Here is a 19,995-nt window from a genome sequence, read left to right as displayed (position 1 = left end):
TCATTAGAATATCACAGTTTGACAGATTAGCTGGAGCTGCACTAGGCTTCCCACCATAAACTCCACAAAAGTGACCAAAATTTATGAGGGCAGCAACAGGCAGTGCAGGACTGTAACCCCGGGGGAGGATGGGAGCAGACACAGCGGCCCATGAGTCTGGAGGGTTTTCTGCCTGGGGGTACTTTAGAAAGGCCTCATGGAGCCCAGAGCCCAGCCAGCCACATAATGCAGGGCAGGTGGCTGGGCAAGAGGGATCTGCTGAAGTTGAGCTCCCATAGTCTGCACAACAGGACTTGGGGCTTTGGCTCAGGGCTAAGTGGTGTATGGACTGTGCAAACCCATGAGCTGCCTCCCAGAGAGTCACAGCACTGGGGCTTGACCCCTGGACAAACCCAATGGGACCCCTAGGTTGTTTATAGAGGCCCAGAAAGTGTTAGATTACTGTAAAAACTTTTGTAGAAAGAGTAGGTAGGATGGTGGGACCAGTTAGAGATACAAGTGGGAAGAAAATTTGAGCTCATAATCAGAAATCTCATCAAATTTCACAGCAGAATAATAGGGCCCTGGCAGCAGGATGCAGCCCAGAAGCGCCAAAACAGGTGGATACAACTGTCTCCTTGTTACCAAGACCCACAACTGAGGCTGAGGGCTCACTGTGCCCAGGCTGTACCAATTAGGTCTGCTATCTGAAAAACTGGGATGAAAACACACAGACCCCCTAAAACCAAGGGTGGTCTCGGTGGCCCATGTGGTTCCTGCTCATCATTAAGGGCCCACCTTAAGTTAGTGGTTTCAGCCCTTGGTCCCCACTTCAATGGGTTCCATGTGACTGGCTGCTTCATCCCCATCCCCTGCCCTAGCTGGTCTTGCCCACAGTAGCCCTGCCACATTCTAAGGGGTCAGCGCTGCACCCATTGCCCCCGCTTTCCTGAAATGAACCAGACCATGTCCCCACAGGCCAGGTCACCCCAGTACCCAGGGTTTGATCCTGGACACAGTGAGTGTTCTGTGCACATATATGGAATTCCTTGATATGTGTCTGTTGCCCCCATTAGACCCACAGGCCCCAGGAGAACAGGGACTAAGTCCCTTTTGGTGGGAGATGTGCCCCAGGTCTAAAATGAGACAGAGGGATAAAGAGCTCTTATGAGAAATGGAGAGGGCTCTTCATGAATAAGCAGTGTACTCTTCATGAGTAAGCAGTGGACAAGCCTTGAGGAACAGGTGGTCCTGCTGCAGATGGGAGTGGCTCACCCTATGAGGAGCCAATGAACCCTTCCCAGCATGGAGCTGCCCTTGGGGGAAGCACGAATGCTGCTTGGATGGGCAAGGGGCCTCCAGCCCATCAGGGGCATGTGTGCTCTGCTCCCACCCGCTCTCCCACATACACACAGCCCTGGGCAGCCCACAGAGTCCGGGTCTGAGTACAGGAGATACACCTCAAGGACGCCTGAACCTGCCCTACAGAGAAGCTGTGCGCACAGTGAGGCGTCCACTCAGGATACCACTCGCCAAACAGTGGTGCACAGGCCTTGTTTTCACTTCCTAGCCTGACATCATTTTCTGCCCAGATTTGGCTGTCAAGGGCTGCCCACCCCGTGTTTGGTTACTGTGGATCCTCCTAACCCCCATCCCATCCAGGGGACGCGGTCCTTGGAGATGTGGTATCAGCAGCTTATCTTCGTCAGGTGTGTCCCACACCCACTGCACACTCCGCAGTACCATTTCTCACCCAAAAACAACACTGCAGAGTCCTCGTTAGCCAGGAACAGAAGGAGCCAAGAGAATTTCCTGAGCCAGGCAGCAGCAGGTGGGCAGAGGACACCCACACCCACCCTCCACACAGGACCCCAGGTGGCGTCCTCTCCTGTCCTCATTCCAGGGAAACGCATTCTGTGAAAACACAGGGCCCTAAACACAGGGCCTGTTCATTTCTCTGCAGTGAAATTTGATGAGATTTCTGATTATGAGCTCAAATTTTCTTCCCATTTGTATCTCTCGCCACTCCTCTGGATGGGTCGTTTTTAACTTCCCGGCATTGCTCCTTGTGTAACTGCATATGTCCACAGTTCAGTACAAGAAACTAGGATTCTCATCCTGTAATACATATGTGATAACAATTTTCTTGTTCTAAATGACTCCCAGGACATGCTTACTAATTTTTAAATTCAGCATTATGACCAGGCAAAGTTAATAGGAAGCTAGTAAAGGGGCAGCCCCCATTTCTCTTCAGACACTCCCAGGTGCACCTGTGGACAAGTCACCTGGTGAGTCCAATGACCCTTTGAACATGGTGTGCCTCAAAGTGTAACTCACAGGTGTGTCTCACAGTTGTGCCTCAAAGTGTAACTCACAGGTGTGTCTCACAGTTGTGCCTCACAAGTGTAACTCACAAGTTGTGCCTCATAGGTGTAACTCACAGGTGTGTCTCACAGGTGTAACTCATAGCTGTGTGTCATAGGTGTAACTCACAGGTGTGCCTCACAAGTGTGAGCCTCACAGGTGTGCCTCACAAGTGTAACTCACAGGTGAGCCTCACAGGTGTAACTCAAGTGTAACTCATAGGTGTGTCTCACAGGTGTCTCATAGGTATGAATCACAGCTATGCCTCAAAAATGTGTCTCACAAGTGTACCACACAAGTGTAACTCACATCTGTGTGTTACAGGTGTAACTATCAGGTATGTCTCACTGGTGTGCCTCACAAGTGTAACTTACAGTTGTCTCACAGGTGCAACCCACAGGCATGTCTTTCTGACTTTGTCAAGTCCACCCCATTAGGGGCCCAGGAATCACCAGGAGGGAAGTGAAGTGGGGAAGCAGAGAACCAGTACAGCATGTGTCATGAGCAACTACCTCTGCAGTTAAGAAGGGTGGAGGCATCTACACACAACTGCCATTAGAGGTTCAGGGCGCCTCCAAGAGAACTAACTCTCTGCCACTCCTGGACCTTTATAAACCTGCAAGCATGATGGGCTCCAGGGGCAGGGAAAGGGACAGGTCACACCATGCAAATGCCACAGGTGGAGATGGGTGGGTGCGCTTGTGTTGGGGTGAGGGTGTGTGTGGGGTGCAGGCAGCAAGCTCCCTCTTATGCTGACCCTAATGCTCAGTAGCATCCCAAAGTCCAGCACCCTCCTCATCCCCACCCACTCCCTACATAGAGCCTCTGGCCACTCCACACTCCCTGGACAGATGGTGCCTCAGAGCCAGGTCACTGTACTCCAGGCCAACACAAGTGGGAGGTTCAGCATTGTGGAAAGGAGGCCCCTGCAGGAGAGGAATTGGGCTAAAGACAGAGGGGGTGCTTACGGACAGTGAGGGGAAGCTAGGGACACCTAGGCTGGGGTCTCAAGGAACTAAGGGCTGGACATGCAAACTGAGGATTCAGAAGCATGGGGGTCCCATGGCTGGTATATCTGCACACCCAGGCTTGGTGCTGAGGGTCTGAGAGACCAGATGCCAGGTTGGCTATGGAAGCTGTTCTGGGACCGGATACAAAGCAGAGAGATGATCACAGTGCCCACCCGTAACACCTGCCCTCCCTGTCTCCCCCACTCCCCCATCTCCAGACAGAACTGACTATTTTTAGGAAAAGGTGAAGGCCTCTGGGCAGATCCCTGAAAGGAAGCCTCTGAATGATTAACAGAGGAGGGACATTACAGCAACAAGGGCACGTGCTATGCTTGGCCAGCTGGGCCCATTGTGGACGATGCAGCTGCTGCCCATCTAATCTGCCACCCAGTAGGGACAGCTATAGAGGCACCAGGCAAGTGCCCACCCAGAAGCTTCCCTGGAGCTGGGACTTGTACTGAGGGAGCTCTAAGCACAAGAGATGCACCCCGGTTCTGTGTGCACATGTGCACACGCACACACAAACACATACATGCATGCACATATATATGCACACTCACACACACACACATTTTGACAGTTAAATACAATAAAAGTCAGAACCACACACAAATCTTGCACCTGGTTAAAAGGTAGTGACAATATAGGCAGAGACAAAATGAAAAAGATTCAAAGAAATCTTAGGTAGTTTCCCTCACTCCAGAACCTTGATTTGTGATTCCTGGTTCCTTGGCCAAAAAAGGCTGGACATCCTTGTATCTGCCTCCCACTGGGGACAGAGCCAGTCATTGGGACAACGTGATGTGACACAGGACCCACCCTAACCTGCCTCCTGTCAGTCTATGGCTCATGTGGACACCTGCCCAGGCATCTGCACTCAGCATCCTTTGTGATGATTGAGTCAGCCGCTGGGGCAGACAGTCATGGACCCCACTAGAGGGTCCTGCTGCCATCAGAGCACACAGGTTAGCCAGGACCTACCATGTTTCCTCATCAGTGCAGTGTGGACTCAATGCACAGAGAAGACTTAGTGGCACAAATAAAAGTGCCCAAAATGTAGCAATTCGTACTTTTATATTCAAGGAAGTCAGAAATGCCAGTACCAGCAAAGAGTCTCTGAGCTGCTCCACCTTCACCTCTTCTGCCTGAGAGGGGCTGTCCTGGATCCAGGTGGAGGAGCAGGTGGGCCCAGGGGCTCATTGCTGGTGACAGCAGAGTCGGCTGTGCAGCCCAGGGCTCAGGTCTTTCTGCCACTGACAGCCACACAGCCTCAGAGCAATACAGCCCAAAGCCTTTCCCAGCCTTTCCCAGCAGGTAGAGGCCACAGAAAGAGATGAGGAGGGCTGCCTAGACAGCTCTGGCTCCATGCTGGGGAAGCAGAATCAAGAGGCTTGGTGCAGGTTCCTTCCTTCCTCCTCCATACTCTTCCTCCCTCTGCCTTCCACACATCCAGCTTCACTCTCCCCACCTTGGGGATGAGCTGCACTTCCTGGAGGCAGGTCTAACCCCCCTCCCACACCCCCAGGAACCCAGGTCTGGGAACCCAGGAGGACCTGCCTGTCAGACTAACATGAATCTCAGGCAGCTCCCCCAGCAGAGGGGTCTGGGTGCTTGGGGATTACCTCCCTTGGGGATGAGGCCTCAGGGCCTGTTCCAGAGGAAGCCAAATGCCTGCCCTCACTGACTGACCCCTGCCATGGGCTGCAGACCCCCACCCACCTGTTACCCCCCAGCCCCTCTCCAGGGTTTTGAGTTTCCTAGGGAGGTGGGAACTGAAGGGAGGGAGGGGCGGGCCCCTGGTGGTGTGAATCAGATGCAGGCTCCCTAATCGTCACTAAGAAAGACTTTGCTGAGGACAGTGCTTTCTGGGCACCCATGTGCACCCGGAGCAGCGCTTCTCACAGGCAGCAGGGTCGCCATGAGCCTCCAAGAGGAGCAGGTGCGCAGCTTCCTGGACGAGAACCCTGACTTTGCCCACCAGTACTTTGGGAAGAAGCTGAGCCCCGAGAATGTGGCTGGGGCCAGTGAGCAGGGGCTCTTTATGGACTGCAGCAGCCTGCGGGAGCTATGCCAGGTGGAGGAGAGCGTGGCCCTGTTTGAGCTGGTGCAGGACATGCAGGAGAGCATCAACATGGAGCGTGTAGTCTTCAAGATCCTGCGGCGCCTCTGCACCATCCTGCAGGCTGACCGCTGCAGCCTCTTCATGTACCGGCAGCGCAATGGCATAGCCGAGTTAGCCACACGGCTCTTCAGCGTGCAGCCAGGCAGCAGCCTGGAAGAGTGCCTGGTCCCCCCGGACTCTGAGATCGTCTTCCCCCTGGACATTGGGGTCGTGGGCCATGTGGCCCACACCAAGAAGATGGTGAATGTTCAGGATGTGGCAGAGGTGAGTTGCACAGGGATGGGATGGTGTCACAGGTGACACATCTCCTGTGCTTTCTGGAGTATCTCAAAGTCAGCTCAGGAGAATAGGCCTTAAAGATTCTTGTCCTAGAGCCCCTCTGATCCCTGCAGGCAAGCCCAGTGGGTGCAGGACAATCTCCTCAGCTGTGCCACAGAGTTCATTAGACTGAGACTGAGGGTCTCAGGCTCAACCTCAGTGCCCCCATTTCTGTGTCCACATCCATGCCTGAGGCCAATACAGTTCCCATGAGGGCCACACGGACTATGAGAGGACCCATGACTTCCAGGAGATGGCCCAGGTGGGGGCCAGCAGGGTGGGGCATCAGAAGACCCCAGAACCCCCAGCTTCCACCATGGCAGCAGCAGCTTCACCCCATTGGAGACCATGCTGGCCACTGGGGAGAGCAAATGAGGGCCCTGGAGGAGGAGCTGCCAGGGCAGGCTGGGGAGTGGAGAGACTCAAAAACAGATGGCGGGTGGGTTCCTAAGAAGGAGTGGGCATCTATGCAAGCCTCAGGGAGTGGGCTGGAGCTGTGGGAAGGGACGGGGTGTATCAGGTGGGGCAGGTGCAGCAGCTAACTATGAGGTGTCTGCCGGGCTTGAGTGGGAGACTCTGGGAAGACCAAGTGCCCAGGAGATGGAGCTCCAAGGACCCCTGAGGGACCCAGGACCACCAGCCCCAGACAAGCCCCCATGAGGCCAATCTCATCCCTGGATACTTGGAAGCCCCAGCTGTAATCCTCTTACTTCTCCAGGGTAAACAAGCCACCTGCAGCGACCTAAATATAGTAATCTCTAGGGTTAGCTTTGTCTTCACTTCCTGTTTAAGAAATGGGTCACCCAAGTGCCAAATGGAGCATCAGGAGCATGAATGGGCCCAACCAGACTCAGCAGGGACTGGGCTAGAATTGAACTGCCTCCTTCCCTCCCTCCCTCCTTCCCCTCCTCCTTCCCTCCTTCCCTCCCTCTTTTTTCACCTCCCTCCCCACTTCCATCCCCTTTTCCTCCCACATGCAGTCCCCACAGCAATACTTAGTCCTCATCCTCCCCTGAAACTGGATGGGTACTTCTGCCCCCAGGACCCCATTTCCCCCACCTCCTCTACCCCCTTCATCCTGCCTGGGCTTATGGCTCTCAGGCTCAAGGCTGCTGGGCCCAGGCCCTCCTGTCCCTCCAGGTGCCTCGGCTGCACCTGCTTCAACTGACATCCTCCAAGACTGCCTCCTATCCAGCACAACTAAGGCATCTTCCCAGGGCAGGACACAGCATCAGCCTGTGTGAAAACCCCTGGGCTGTGCCTTATTTATTTCAGACTAAAGGAACAGAGACCAAAGTCAAAACCAACAAAAATGTACATTTCCCTTTAGTGCACCTAACACCCTGGGAACAGCCAAGGGGTAGCTCCTGGGGTCACATCTCACTTTACAGAAGAGACTCAGGCAGAGAGTGCGTCCTGAGGATCTGAGCAGCACAGACAGGGCTGGAGAGCAGCTTTTTCCTGAATATAGGGCCCTCAGCCCAGTAGCAAAGCCTGGACACTTGGGGACAAGCAAGCACCCACCACATCGGGGCCACAGGCCACACTGGAGTCTCTCACCCCCGAGTCCCTGCCTCCCATCCACACTTGGAAAACAATGTCTACCTGCAAGGAAGCTGCTGTGGTTAAAGTAGACCCAAACATAGGTCAATCCTGGCACAGGTTGACTTTGAGTATTCATCTTCCTGGTGTAAGGGTGTTAGGCCATGCCCCTTTCCCCCCAGAGTCTTGACCCAGGGCTCCAAGAACAGAGCTGCCTGAGCTCTGCTCCCATTCTCTGGTCTGTGGTGGGTCTGGACAGTGTCAGACTGCATGGGACCGACTCCCAGCCAAAGCCATCTAGGTTCACTCTGACCAGGGCATCCAGGGAGGCAGAGAAGCCCAGCCTGACTTAGAAGGCCAAGCAGGGCCCTATTTCCATAGCGTCGGCATTTCTGTTACCTCATCCCAGAAGGGGTGGGGCTGCTGTGGGCAACTGTCCAGGGCTAGGGGTAGGGCAGGAAGGAGAGGAAGCATCTAAGGCCAGGAAGCTGTGCTGTTCATGTGTGGGCAGCAGAGTTACCAGAGTCAAGGAGAGGAGAGAATTTGGCAATGATAGAATGGCATGGGATAGGTGCATTGCTTAAGGTTGGCAGGGGCCTTCGCATGGGACCCTGCAGCCTCTTCACAGGGCCTTAGACATCACATACGGTCTCCAGGGAAGCTGCAGGAGCAAGCCAGAGTTTGGCTTTCCAGGGAGCTGTGAGCTGGGGCATTGCTCTCAGAGATTGGCAGGGAGAGGGAGGAGGCCAACCACGTGCAGAGCCACTGTGGACATACATGGATCTGGGCAGCCTGCCTGGCCCTCAGAGGCCCTGTCCACCTTGCTTTTAGGGTGTGTGGGTCTGATGACAGGTTAGGGAATTCCTGTAATAACAGGTGGCAATAATAATACATGTAAGGACTTTGCCTGTGAGGGCTTGAAGTCCTGGCACTGGCCCAAGGGATGTCTGGGTGGGTAGGTGGGCTCAGGCTTACCCAGTGAATGATAGGGTGGCTCCTTTGGCCAACCTCGGCCAAGGGGGCTAAGATGAGCCCTGGATGTGTATCCAGGACAGCAGGGGCCTGAGCAAGTGAAGCCTCATGCAGGATAGAGGACAGAAGATGACAGAGCTATGAGAACATTAAAGGTGTACTTACATGCTGATAGGTGGCTGTGTCAGGCTCCGGAGTGGAGGGGTGGGCCACAAGAGAGGCAGGGGGAGGCTCGTGGCTATTTCACAATTTTTCTTGTGAAACAGAAGTTGTGAAGGTGTGTAGGGTGGAGAGAGGGGATGGGGTGAGGTCTGACACCAGGGAAGAAATTGGCAGAGAGAAGCTAGCAAAAGAATGAGGCTGGACATCCACCAACTACCACCTATGTGCCTGCCACCCAAGGGTCATGGTAGATCCACATGGTACCAGCTTCCAGAAACACGAATGTACATCCAGGCATGGTGCTGAGAAGACCACCTGCCATTGGAGGACCTCAGGCAAGGGAGCCAGTGAGGTTGGAAAGGGGCAGGCTGACCTGATGCTCAGGTGGACAAGGAAGGATACTGCGGCAGGAGGGGCCAAGGAATGCGGCAGGGACAACACGCAAGTCAGCACCAACGGCTCACAGGGGAGACAGACTGTCCAAACAACTGCGTGTTCAACAGCCACCCTAAAGCAGTAAGGAATATGCATGCGAGCCTCAAGGAACCCCAAGTGCCAAGACAAATCCTTCCCTTGGGGAAAAATGGCTTTGCCTGTGAGGGCTTCAATGTCCTTCACAAGACATTACTCCTCTGTGCTGCCACCACTGCCGGGGCGTGGTGAAGTCTCCCTGCTCCATTATTCAAACTTGGATTTCCCTGTAATGCTGGGCACCACATGGCAGCTTCATCTCCAAGAATCTGAGAGGGAGAACCGAGGGGACACTCAGCATCTCCTTGTGCACCCTTCATGAGACTCTCACAATCTCCTGGGTCCTGGCAGGCTTCCTTTGACCTCCCCTGGGCCAAAACTGTGGCCCAGCTTCCCTCATTCAAGGGAGTCTAGAAGCTGGCATGGAGCTTCTCTGGCCTGTCTGGAGGGGCCAAGTGTTTGGAAGTGCACAGACAGACATGAGGGAATTCAATCCTCTGTCCCCATGGGACCCACAGTCCTGAGAACACCTGAAAGAATTCCTGTAATAACAGGTGGCAATAATAATACATGTAAGGAGCATTTATTTACCCACATAACATCAATGGGGTAAATACTGTTACTTCTGCCCCTGACTGGTGAGGAGAAGGACACAGGGCCATCCTGTGCAGATCCCAGCCCACCTGCTCTGACTCCACAGTCATCCACCTTGGTCCCTGCACCAGGACACTTTGGCCTCATATAAATAAATGTCAGAACCCAAGAAGCAAGAGGATGAGGCCAGGGTCTCATCTCACTCTTTTAAGGACAGAATCCTGGTCACCTAACACCCAGCACCTAAGGAGACAGAACCTTAGGTCCAGGACAAGGGGAGCCCTCTAAAGCTGGGCTGGGGGTGACACTGGGGGCCAGAGGTGGGCAAAGCTCTCATCACAGGTGCAAAGAAAGCCTTATGGTGGGCAGCAGGCCCCCAGAGCAGACCCCTGGGAGCCTGGGTTGGGAAGGCCCATGGGCTGTGGACAGGCCCCATAGACTGGGGCCCTCAACTCCAAGTAACCTGCACAAGTGTCCTGATTAAAATGTCCCACCAACAAGCCACCAATAGTTTTGTTTTGGAGAAGAGTAGGGTGGGAGGTGGGAGACTAGCCTGGAGTGAGCTAAAGCAGGAGCTGGTGGCCTGGACTGGAGGGTTTGAGGATAGGGTAAGTGGGATGTACTCAAGAGGCATGCAGGAGGCTGGCCCAGGCAGAGGGAGGGCAAGTGTGGGTGACACCCTCAGGTCTGCAGGACAGAGCACTAGGGTGGGTGTCCCAGAGAGAGAGAGAGAGAGAGAGAGACAGGCTGGAGTGTGAAAACCTCATCCTCATGCCTAAGACAAGGTCCTCTGAGTGATGGCCTCTCTTCCTCTCTTGTGGCACAGTGTCCCCACTTCAGCTCTTTTGCTGATGAGCTCACAGACTACATAACAAAGAATATCCTGGCCGTACCCATCATGAACGGCAAAGATGTTGTAGCTGTGATCATGGCTGTGAACAAGCTTGACGGCCCATGCTTCACAAGTGAAGACGAAGACGTGAGTGTCAGGGAGATGTCTTTATGTCTGCGTGTACCCTCTTTGTGTCTGCCACATATGCCTGTGTGCACCTGTATCTCCTCGACTGGGCTCTGTGTGCTCCCTGGGAGCATCTGTGTGCAGCTCATGTGGCCACCACACACACCTGAGAGTGTGCATGCAGGTGTGCACACCTGCATGGCTTCTCCCTGGGCAGGCTCAGAGTGAGCCTGTGTCTCCCCTGCACCCCTGGGCGCACATTTGAACACCGGGACTTTAACTCCTGTTGTTATCATTTCTGTTCCAGGTTTTCTTAAAGTACCTAAATTTTGCCACGTTAAACCTGAAGATCTATCACTTGAGCTACCTCCACAATTGCGAGACGCGCCGAGGCCAGGTACCTGCATGTGCTGTCCAGCGGGCTGGTCTTCCAGACCCCAGCCTCCTGCTTCCTGGCTTGTGAAAGGGTGTGATGCTCACCTCTGTGCATGTCTCTGACCAGCTGGGTCCAGGTTCCCTCTGTCCCGTTTCTGTGCCTATACAGACAGGTGGTGACAGGTGGTATTATGTTCACACAGCCAGGTCCTGGACTGCCCCAGGGAGAGGAGGGGCTCATGGCTTTTGTGGCTGTGCCCAGCTAACTACCCTGCCAACTTGCCCACTGGCCAGGGTGGTGTGAGGCAGCTGCAAAGCAGAAAGGCCCCTCCCCTTCTCTGAAACTACCTCCAACGGTCTTTAAAAGGATCTGGTGTGATTATGATGAACTGGTGGGCCAGAGTGTCCAGGTACTGGGCAGACCAACCTCCCAGAAGGGTTGGCCCTGCTGGTCACCTCCTGGGTGATACAAAAGAGGGCAGCTGCTGTATTATATGGTCTGACTATGTTTAACATTACGAGAAACTATCCAGAAGTGGCAGCATCAGGAGCAAATGAGAGTTCCTGGTGCCCCACATCCTCACCAGCATCTGGTGTTGGCAGTTATTTGAATTGTAGTCAGTCTAGCAGGTGTGTGGTGGCATCTCGTTTTAATTTACAATTCCCTAATGACAAGTGATATTAAGCTTCTTTTCATATGCTTATTTGCCATCTGCACATCTTATTTTTTGGTAAGGTATCTTTTCAGATCTTTTGCCTTTTTAAAAATTGGGTTGTTTTCTTTTGTTCAAAGTGTCTTTTGTATACTTTGGATACAAATCTTTTGCCTTTGTTTTGAGACCCCTTCATATAAATTGGGGATCCAGTGCCAGAGTGGCTGGCAACTGCCTTAACAGGGCATAAAGGGGGGTGGTCGTGGTGTTCCCAGTGTCCCTACCACAGGGCACTTCACTTACCTGACAGGATGGCCTGCTCCTTCGCCATTCCACCCTTGAGACCAGAAGCCTTACCAGGGGATCTTGCTTACACCAGAGAGTGTCCCTGTGGCTCGCAGTTGACCTGTGTCCAGTTGTTCCTGCCTGGCACTAGAAGTCTGGCCTTATGTCCCCAACAGTGTCCTAGGGGAACCAGGCCTGGGGCACCCCTGGTTCTTTATATGAAAGGTGCTATTTCAATGCACACCATAGCAGGAAACAGGTTCAAAGATTTATTACCTACAGATCCGGGCAGGGAGGGCTTTGTGAGATGGGAGGGTCATGGGTAGGCTGCCATTCAGGGACTGGCAGAGAGAGGTAGGGACAGAAAGTGCAAAAGTGAGAGGCAAATAGCAGTGTACACAAGGGAACAGGGTTTGGGTCACTAAGTTTAAGGGCAAGTACCTAGATGGTCAAGGGGACCCAGTCTGCTAGGCATGAGAGATGCCTCTAAGTGTTTTTAGCTCACCCCTTTGTGTACGGATAGAACTGCAGACTGCGTGAAGGGTGACCTGCCCTCAGAAAATTAAACTTGTATTTACAATACATGCTAAGGTGACCTAAAATAAGAATTCACTACAGCGTTTTACAAATAGTTTCTCCTAGGGTATGGCCTGTCTTTTTGTTCTCTCAACAGTGTATTTTGAAAAACAGAAGTTTTAATTTTTTTTTTTGTTTGTTTTGGAGACAGAGTCTCACTTTGTCGCCCCAGTAGAGTGCTGTGCTATCACAGCTCACAGCAACCTCAATCAAACTCCTGGGCTTAAGCAATTCTCTTGCCTCAGCCTCCCAAGTAGCTGGGACTACAGGCACTTGGCACAATGCCTGGCTATTTTTTGTTGCAGTTGTCATTGTTGTTTAGCTGACCCAGGCCGGGTTCAAACCTGCCAGCCTCGGTGTATGTGGCTGGCGCCGTAACCACTGTGCTATGGATGCAGAAGTTTTAAATTTTAGCAAAATTCAATTTATCGTGGATTGTACTTGATGGATTGTACAATTGTAGTGTTGTATCTAAAAGCTCATCACTAAACCCAGGGTTACCTAGATTTTCTAGTGTGTTATCTTCTAGATGTTTTCTAGTTTTGTGTTTTATATTAAGTCTATGATCCACAGTCTAGATCTGTGTCTAGATTCATGTTTTGCAAGGGAAAGTACAGCTACACTAGTACCATTTGTTGAAAAGACTGTCTTTTCTCTTTTGTATGCCTTTTGCTCTTTCATCGAAGCTCAGACCACATTGGTCTGAGTCTATTTCGGGGCCTCTATTGTGCACCATTGATTCATGTGTTTATTCTTTCACCAATACTATGCTGACTTGAGCACTACAGCTTTATAGTAGCTTTTTAAGTTAGAAATGTCAGTTCTCCAACTGTTTTTCTTCTATAGTATTGTTAGTTATTTTTCTTCTACAGTATTGCTGGTTATTCTGGGTTTGTTGCCTTTTCATGTAAACTTTAGAATCAGTTTGCCCAATATCCATAAAGTATTTTATTGGTATTTTAATTGAGACTATATTAAATCTGTAGATCAAGTTGGAAAGAATGCCGTTTTCAAAATAATGAGTGTTCCAACCCTAAGGACACAAAATCTCTCTTAGATTTTTTATTTCTTTCATCAGAGATTTATAGTCTTTCTATTTAGGTTCTATATATTTTTATTAGATTTGTACTGAAGTATTTCATTTTTAAGAACAATTTAAGTGATAATGTGTTCTCATTTTCAAATTCCAGTTGTTCATTGGTTTAAAAAAGAAAAGCAACTGGCTATGTGTTTTTGTTTTTTATTTTTTGAGATAGAGTCTTACTCTGTGGCCCAGACTAGAGTCCTGTCTGGGTCCACAACAACCTCAAAGTCCTGGGCTCAAGCGATCCTGCCTCAGCCCCCCAAGTAAGTATGACTACAGGTTCCCACTCCACCTGGTTAATTTTTCTATTTTTTGCAGAGACATGATCTCACTCTTACTCAGGCTGGTCTCAAACTCCTGAGCTCAACCAATCCACCTGCCTCAGCCTCCCAGAGTTCTAGGATTACAGGTGTCAGCCACCGCTCCTGGTCAAGCAATTGGCTTTTGTGTATTAACCTTGTATCCTGCGACCTCACTACAGTAATAATTAGTTCCAGAAATTTTTTATTGATTACTTGATCTTTTTTTTTAGACAAGTGTCTCACTCTGTCACCCTGGGTAGAATGCCACAGGGTCATAGCTCACAGCAACCTCAAACTTCTAGGCCAAGTGACCGCTTACCTCAGCCTCCCAACTAGATAGGGCTGCGGAAAAACATCCAGCTACTTTTTCTATATTTAGTAGAGACAAGATCTTACTCTTGCCCCAGGCTGGTCTCGAACTCCTGAGCTCAGGCAATCCTCTACCTTGGCCTCCCAAATTCATTGATATTTTCACTTACACTAGTATGCCATCTGTAAAAAAGTTTTATTTCTTCCTTCCCTATCTATAAATACTTTTCTTGTCTTATTACAGCGTTAGCTGTATGTGGTGAGGGGACATCCTTGCCTTGATGCCAATCCAAAAGGAAAGCACCTAGTTTCTCATCAGGTCAGCTAGAGGGGTTTTTGTAAAATTTGTTTTATCTGGTTGAAGAATTTCTCTCTATTTCTACCTTATTGAATGTTTTTGTTCTGAATGAGTATTGGGTTTTATCAAATAATATTTTTCTTTTTTTCCTTTCTTTCTTTCTTGCCTTTTTTTTTTTTTTTAAGACAACAGTCTCATTCTCATTCTGCGTCCTAGGTCAAGTGCCATGCCATCCTAGCCCACAGCAACCTCAAACTCTTGGGCTTAAGCAATCCTCCTGCCTCAGCCTCCTAAGTAGCTGGAACTACAGTTGCCCACCACAATGCCCAGCTAGTTTTTCTATATTAGTAGAGACGGGGTCTTGCTCTTACTCAGGCTGATCTCAAACTCCCAGAATGCTGAGATCATAGGTGTGAGCCATTGCACCTTTCTTCTTTAGCCTGGGGATGTGGTGGATTGCATTAATTCATTGTTGTTTTTTTCTTTAAAAAAAAAATTGAAATTCAATGACTTCGGGCAAAGTCTGAGTTTTTTTTTTTTTTTGGAGAATTCAGAAATATTAGGAATGAAAAAGTGATTTTCCTTTTTCTCCTTGTTGTAATGTTGGGTTTTGGTTTTTTTTTTTTTTTGTAGAGACAGAGTCTCACTTTACGGCCCTCGGTAGAGTGCCATGGAGTCACACGGCTCACAGCAACCTCCAGCTCTTGGGCTTATGTGATTCTTTTGCCTCAGCCTCCAGAGCATCTGGGACTACAGGCGCCCGCCACAACGCCTGGCTATTTTTTCTGTTGTTGTTGCATTTTGGCCGGGGCTGGCTTTGAACCCGCCACCCTCTGTGTATGGGGCCGGTGCCCCACTCACTGAGCCACAGGCGCCGCCCTGTAATGTTTTTTTATTCAGTCTTTCTTTTTGTCCTTTCTTTCTTCTGATATTGTTGTTTCTTTGGTTTTGAAGTGTCTTTTTCAGCGGAACTGGATGAATGAAAAAAAAAAACCTTTTCTTTTTCTTTTTTAATTCAATTTTCTCTTTGCTTTTTCTTATCCTCTTCTTTACTTGTCCTTTTTTTCCCCTATAACTTCTGCAACTTTTTCAGTTCTTCATTCTCTTCACTGTTTGCACTGCTAACATCCGAAAGTATGTCCCTTTGGAATCTAATCAGAGAAAATTGCAGCATTCAAAAGTCAAGTGACCAGGGTAGCCATATTTTTTGCAGCCTGCTGTAACACTATTCTTGTTGCAACTTGGGCCTGCCATGATGGTGGTCAGAGAGGGAACTGGAGCCTTCAGCTACTGAAAACACATTTACTTCCCACCAGCTGTAGGACAAAGCACTGCCAAAGTGCCTTCTTCCCCCCACCATGCGGCAGCACCTTTGCTGCCATCAAGAAAGGCCCTGTAAGCCTCTTCATTGATTTATGTTCCCATGTTGAGTGAGATCTGCATACCTAGAATAATTACTGGTAATTATTTGATACATTGTTAGTTTGGTTTTGCCAATGTCTTGTGTCAAGAATTTTTACATCTATAGTCATGAGATATGTTGGTCTGTAGTCTTCCTTTCTTATAAAGTATTTTTTTCTCTTTCTCTTACAAGATTGCTGTCATTTATTTTACTTATCTATATGCTCTAATCACCCAATATACTGTTACTATTACTACTTTGAACAGTTAATCTGTTAGATCAATTAAGAATAAGAATAAAGAAGGATGTTATTTTATTCCTGTTATTCTTTTTTTTTTTTTTTTTGAGACAGAGTTTCACTTTTTCACCCTGGGTAGAGTGCTACGGTGTCATAGCTCACAGCAACCTCACAGTCTTGGGTTCAAGCAATCCTCTTTCTTCAGCCTCCGGAGTAGCTGGGACTATAGATGCCTGCCACAATACCTGACTATTTTTAGAGATAGGGTCTTGCTCTTGCTCAGGCTGGTCTGAAACCACTGGCCTGGGCCTCCCAGACTGCTGGGATTACAGGCATGAGCCACCGCTCTCAGCCCTTATTCTCATTTATTCTTACCTAATGCTTTTCCTTTCATCATGTAGATATGCGTTTCTGGCCTGTCTTGGTCTTCTTTCTGAAAACTTCTCTAAGCATTTCTTGCCGGGCAAGTCCACTGGCAACAAATTCTCTCTGTTTCTGTCTGTCTGATAAAGTCTTTATGTCTCCTTTACCTCTGATGGATAATTTCACTGGATATAGAATTTTAAGTTGGTGGGTTTTTTCTCTCAACACTTCAAATATTTCACCTCATTCTTTTCTTCTTGCATAGTTTGTAATGAGACTCTGGATATGATGTGTATTCTTGTTCCTCTGTTGGTAAGGTTTTCCCCCCATCCCAGGGGGATTTTCTTTCTGTTTTTCTGCAATTTAAATATGATATTCCTGGCTCAGAACCCGTAGCTCAGTTTTTAGGGCACTGGCCACATGCACCGGGTATGGCAGGCTTGAACCGGGCCCAGGCCTACTAAACAAACAAACAAAAATAGCCAGGTGTTGTGGTGGGCACCTATAGTCCCAGCTACTAGGAAGGCTGAGGCAAAAGAATTGTTGAGCCCAAGAGTTTGAGGTTGCTGTGAGCTGTGATGCCACAGCACTCTACTGAGTGCAACAACGTGAGACTGTCTCAAAAAATAAAAAATAAAAATAAATAAATAAATAAATATGATATTCCTAAGTATAGAATTTGGGGGCATTTATTCCAATGGTGGCTTTGGGGGGAGCTTGGTATGCACTGAGCTTCCTAAATGTGTGCTTTGATGCCTGGCAATAATTTTGGAAAATTCTCAACTGTTATTACTTCAAATGTTTCTTCTTCTCCTTTATATCTTTGCTCCCTCTAGTATACTGATTACCCACATACACCTTTTGTAATTGTCTTACAGTTCCGTCCTTTCTCATTCTTTTTTCTCTGCATTTTAGTTGGGGAAATTTCTACTGACATATCCTCATGCTCACTAATTCTGTTTTCAGCCACATCCCACCTACAGATAAACAAGGCATTCTTTATTTCTATATTTGTGTTTTTTATTTCCAGCATTTCTTGTTCTTTCTTAGGGTTTTATCTCTCTGCTTACATTACCTATATCTTCTGGTACTGGGCTTTTAGAGTACTAATCATAGCTTCAAGCTCTGAGTAATTCCAGGGTCTGAGTCTGGTTCTTATACTTGCTTTGTTTTTTCACACTGTGTTTGGGCGGGGTGGGCAGGGTTAGCAGGACTTGTAATTTTTTTGTAAAAGCTGGAACGGGGATGAATGGGCCTTTAGTGTGAGATTTTGTATTGATCTGAGTAGAAGTCAGGCGGTATTTGACATTTGCCATAGCTGAGGGAACCAGAGGCTTCAATTTCCTCCAGTGTCCTCGTTTGGTCGGTTGGTTATTTTTCCTCCTGTCTTAGTCTTCTGGGGTGGCTGTGAAACACCACAGACTGTGCAGCCTAGTCAATAGCCATTTATTTCTCACCGTTCTGGAGGCTGGGTGAGACCTGAAGGTTCCTTACAAAGGTGGGGGACATATTCCACCCAGGACAGATGTAGGAGGAGGGTATGGGCCTTCACTTTCAGAAGACCTCACACTTCTGCTATGTGAGCAAATGGAAAAGTTCAGAAATCAGGAGGCCATGAGACAGGGCAGCCCCAAGGTGCTGGGCTTAGAGTGGGCAGAGAGATGCTGAGTGCAGGTGGCCTTTAGTCTCCACCACTGACAGCCACAATAGCATAGAAAGAGATCCTCAGGAAAGTTTCAAGAAAACAGTGGGTCTACATACTTATTACATTTGTTTACAATATAATGTTTTAAGTTATAGGTTTGCATGATCTAATTTTAATGTGTTTAACAACTGGCTCTCATAATTCCTGAGCACTCAAAAACCAGCTCTCAGAAGCTCACAGCAAAGCAAGACCTTGACACTGAGGCCGGAACACACCCAAGCTTTGGGAAGCGTTGCAGCCAGGCCAGTGGGGGACATCCCAGGGACAGGCCTACTAGGTCGGACTATGGCAGGGCAACCCAGTGTTGGGGTCTCCTGAGGCTGGGTCCCTGCAGGGCACCACAGGTGCTCAGAGCAGGTCACTCATGCTGACCACAGCCCAGGACGACTCTTCTCTGGTGGACAAAAGAGAGTCTCAGGTAGCGACATGCTCCCCAGTGTAGCTGTCGCCCCAGGTCTCAGTGGGTTAAAGCAGAGACTTACGGTCTTTCTTCTGTGTGCAGAGGCAGCCAGCCTCACCTTCCTGTATTCCTTCCCGTCCCCTGCCACTTGGGACATCTGACCCCCCTTCCTCCCACAAGAAATGAACATTTTCCGGGCGGCGCCTGTGGCTCAGTCGGTAAGGCACCGGCCCCATATACCGAGGGTGGCGGGTTCAAACCCGGCCCCGGCCAAACTGCAACCAAAAAATGGCCGGGCATTGTGGCGGGCGCCTGTAGTCCCAGCTGCTCGGGAGGCTGAGGCAAGAGAATCGCTTAAGCCCAAGAGTTGGAGGTTGCTGTGAGCTGTGTGAGGCCACAGCACTCTACTGAGGGTGGTACAGTGAGACTCTGTCTCTACAAAAAAAAAAAAAGAAAAAAGAAATGAACATTTTCCTTGATGAGATCAGCTCCCCATCCATTCATCTCATCTCCAAGCTCCCTGGGCAGCCAACACCACCCTAGGTTCACCTTGGAGCATGAAACCAGAACACATCTAATCGATTCATGAAGGGCAAAATCACAGCTTTCCGGCTGGAAGCCCAGGTCATGTCACCCAATGCTTGGCTGAAGCCGCCTGTGCCAGCACCAGGTATGTCAGAACAGCATGCACAGGCCAGGGCCAAGAAAGGCCACAGCACTGATGAGGCACAGGCCTGGTGATAGAAGGAGGGCATGTGTTCCTCTTCCCAGCCAGTACCAACATCTGATTTAACAACTTTCCAACAGTTTAAAGTTGAGAGATTTAATGTAAGGATCTAAGTTGCTACAGTAGCATCTCTTAGAAGGCTTCACCTCTCAGGAGGGGGCTTCACCCTGCTGGACCACGTCACCCCCGGCCACTCCCTGTGGCAAGTGTGTCTCCAGGTGCCATCAGAGATATTAGAGGGCTCCTCTTGGTCTGACAAGGAAGAGAAGGCTCTGGAAGGTCTGAGGGTGGGGCAGGGCCCCTCACCCAGAACTGCCCTGAAACCTCGAGTCCTAGCAGTCAAGACAGAAGTGGCTTGAGTGCCCACAAGTGGACAGGCATAAGAAGCAGATGGTGGAGAGCCAGAGCTGGGCAGTGGAGTGAAGATGCTAGACACTGTGTGGCCACCCACGTGTTGAAACTCTAGAGCATCCTGGGGTCGGGGCCAGTGTTGTTGACATGGAACAGAGGGAATGCCCTGACCCTGACCTGGCGGTGTATAACAATCCATCCAGCTAGGCCCCTGAGATGCAGGCACTCCAGTTGATTGCCATGTGTGTACAAGATGGTGTAGGAAAGTTTAAAATGCAAACAAGAAGGAGGAAGAAAGGGCAGAGGCCTCAGGGTCAGGCTGCCTGCAGTTAGACCACCTTAGACACAGTGTCTTGTCCATAGGAAATGACCATGTTAGCTGCTGTGGTGGCAGGTGTTGGTCAGGGGAAAGGGGACAGCAGGTGTTCTGGAGTG

General features: G+C 49.8%; 1 protein-coding gene across 1 annotated transcript in view; it reads left to right on the top strand.

Moving 5' to 3' along the window:
• The first annotated feature begins 5,218 nt into the window (after positions 1-5,218).
• Positions 5,219-19,995, top strand: part of PDE6B (phosphodiesterase 6B) — a 32,270-nt gene continuing 17,493 nt past the window's right edge. The window contains exons 1-3 of the mRNA XM_053577761.1: positions 5,219-5,739; positions 10,361-10,513; positions 10,800-10,889. Of these exons, the coding sequence (XP_053433736.1) occupies positions 5,272-5,739; positions 10,361-10,513; positions 10,800-10,889 (711 nt within the window). The 5' untranslated portion in view covers positions 5,219-5,271. The remainder of the gene's footprint in view (positions 5,740-10,360; positions 10,514-10,799; positions 10,890-19,995) is intronic.

The sequence above is a fragment of the Nycticebus coucang genome, chromosome 23, assembly GCF_027406575.1.
Source record: "Nycticebus coucang isolate mNycCou1 chromosome 23, mNycCou1.pri, whole genome shotgun sequence".
In the NCBI taxonomy this organism is placed as follows: domain Eukaryota; kingdom Metazoa; phylum Chordata; class Mammalia; order Primates; family Lorisidae; genus Nycticebus; species Nycticebus coucang.
This window is presented reverse-complemented; position numbering and strand designations above follow the sequence as displayed.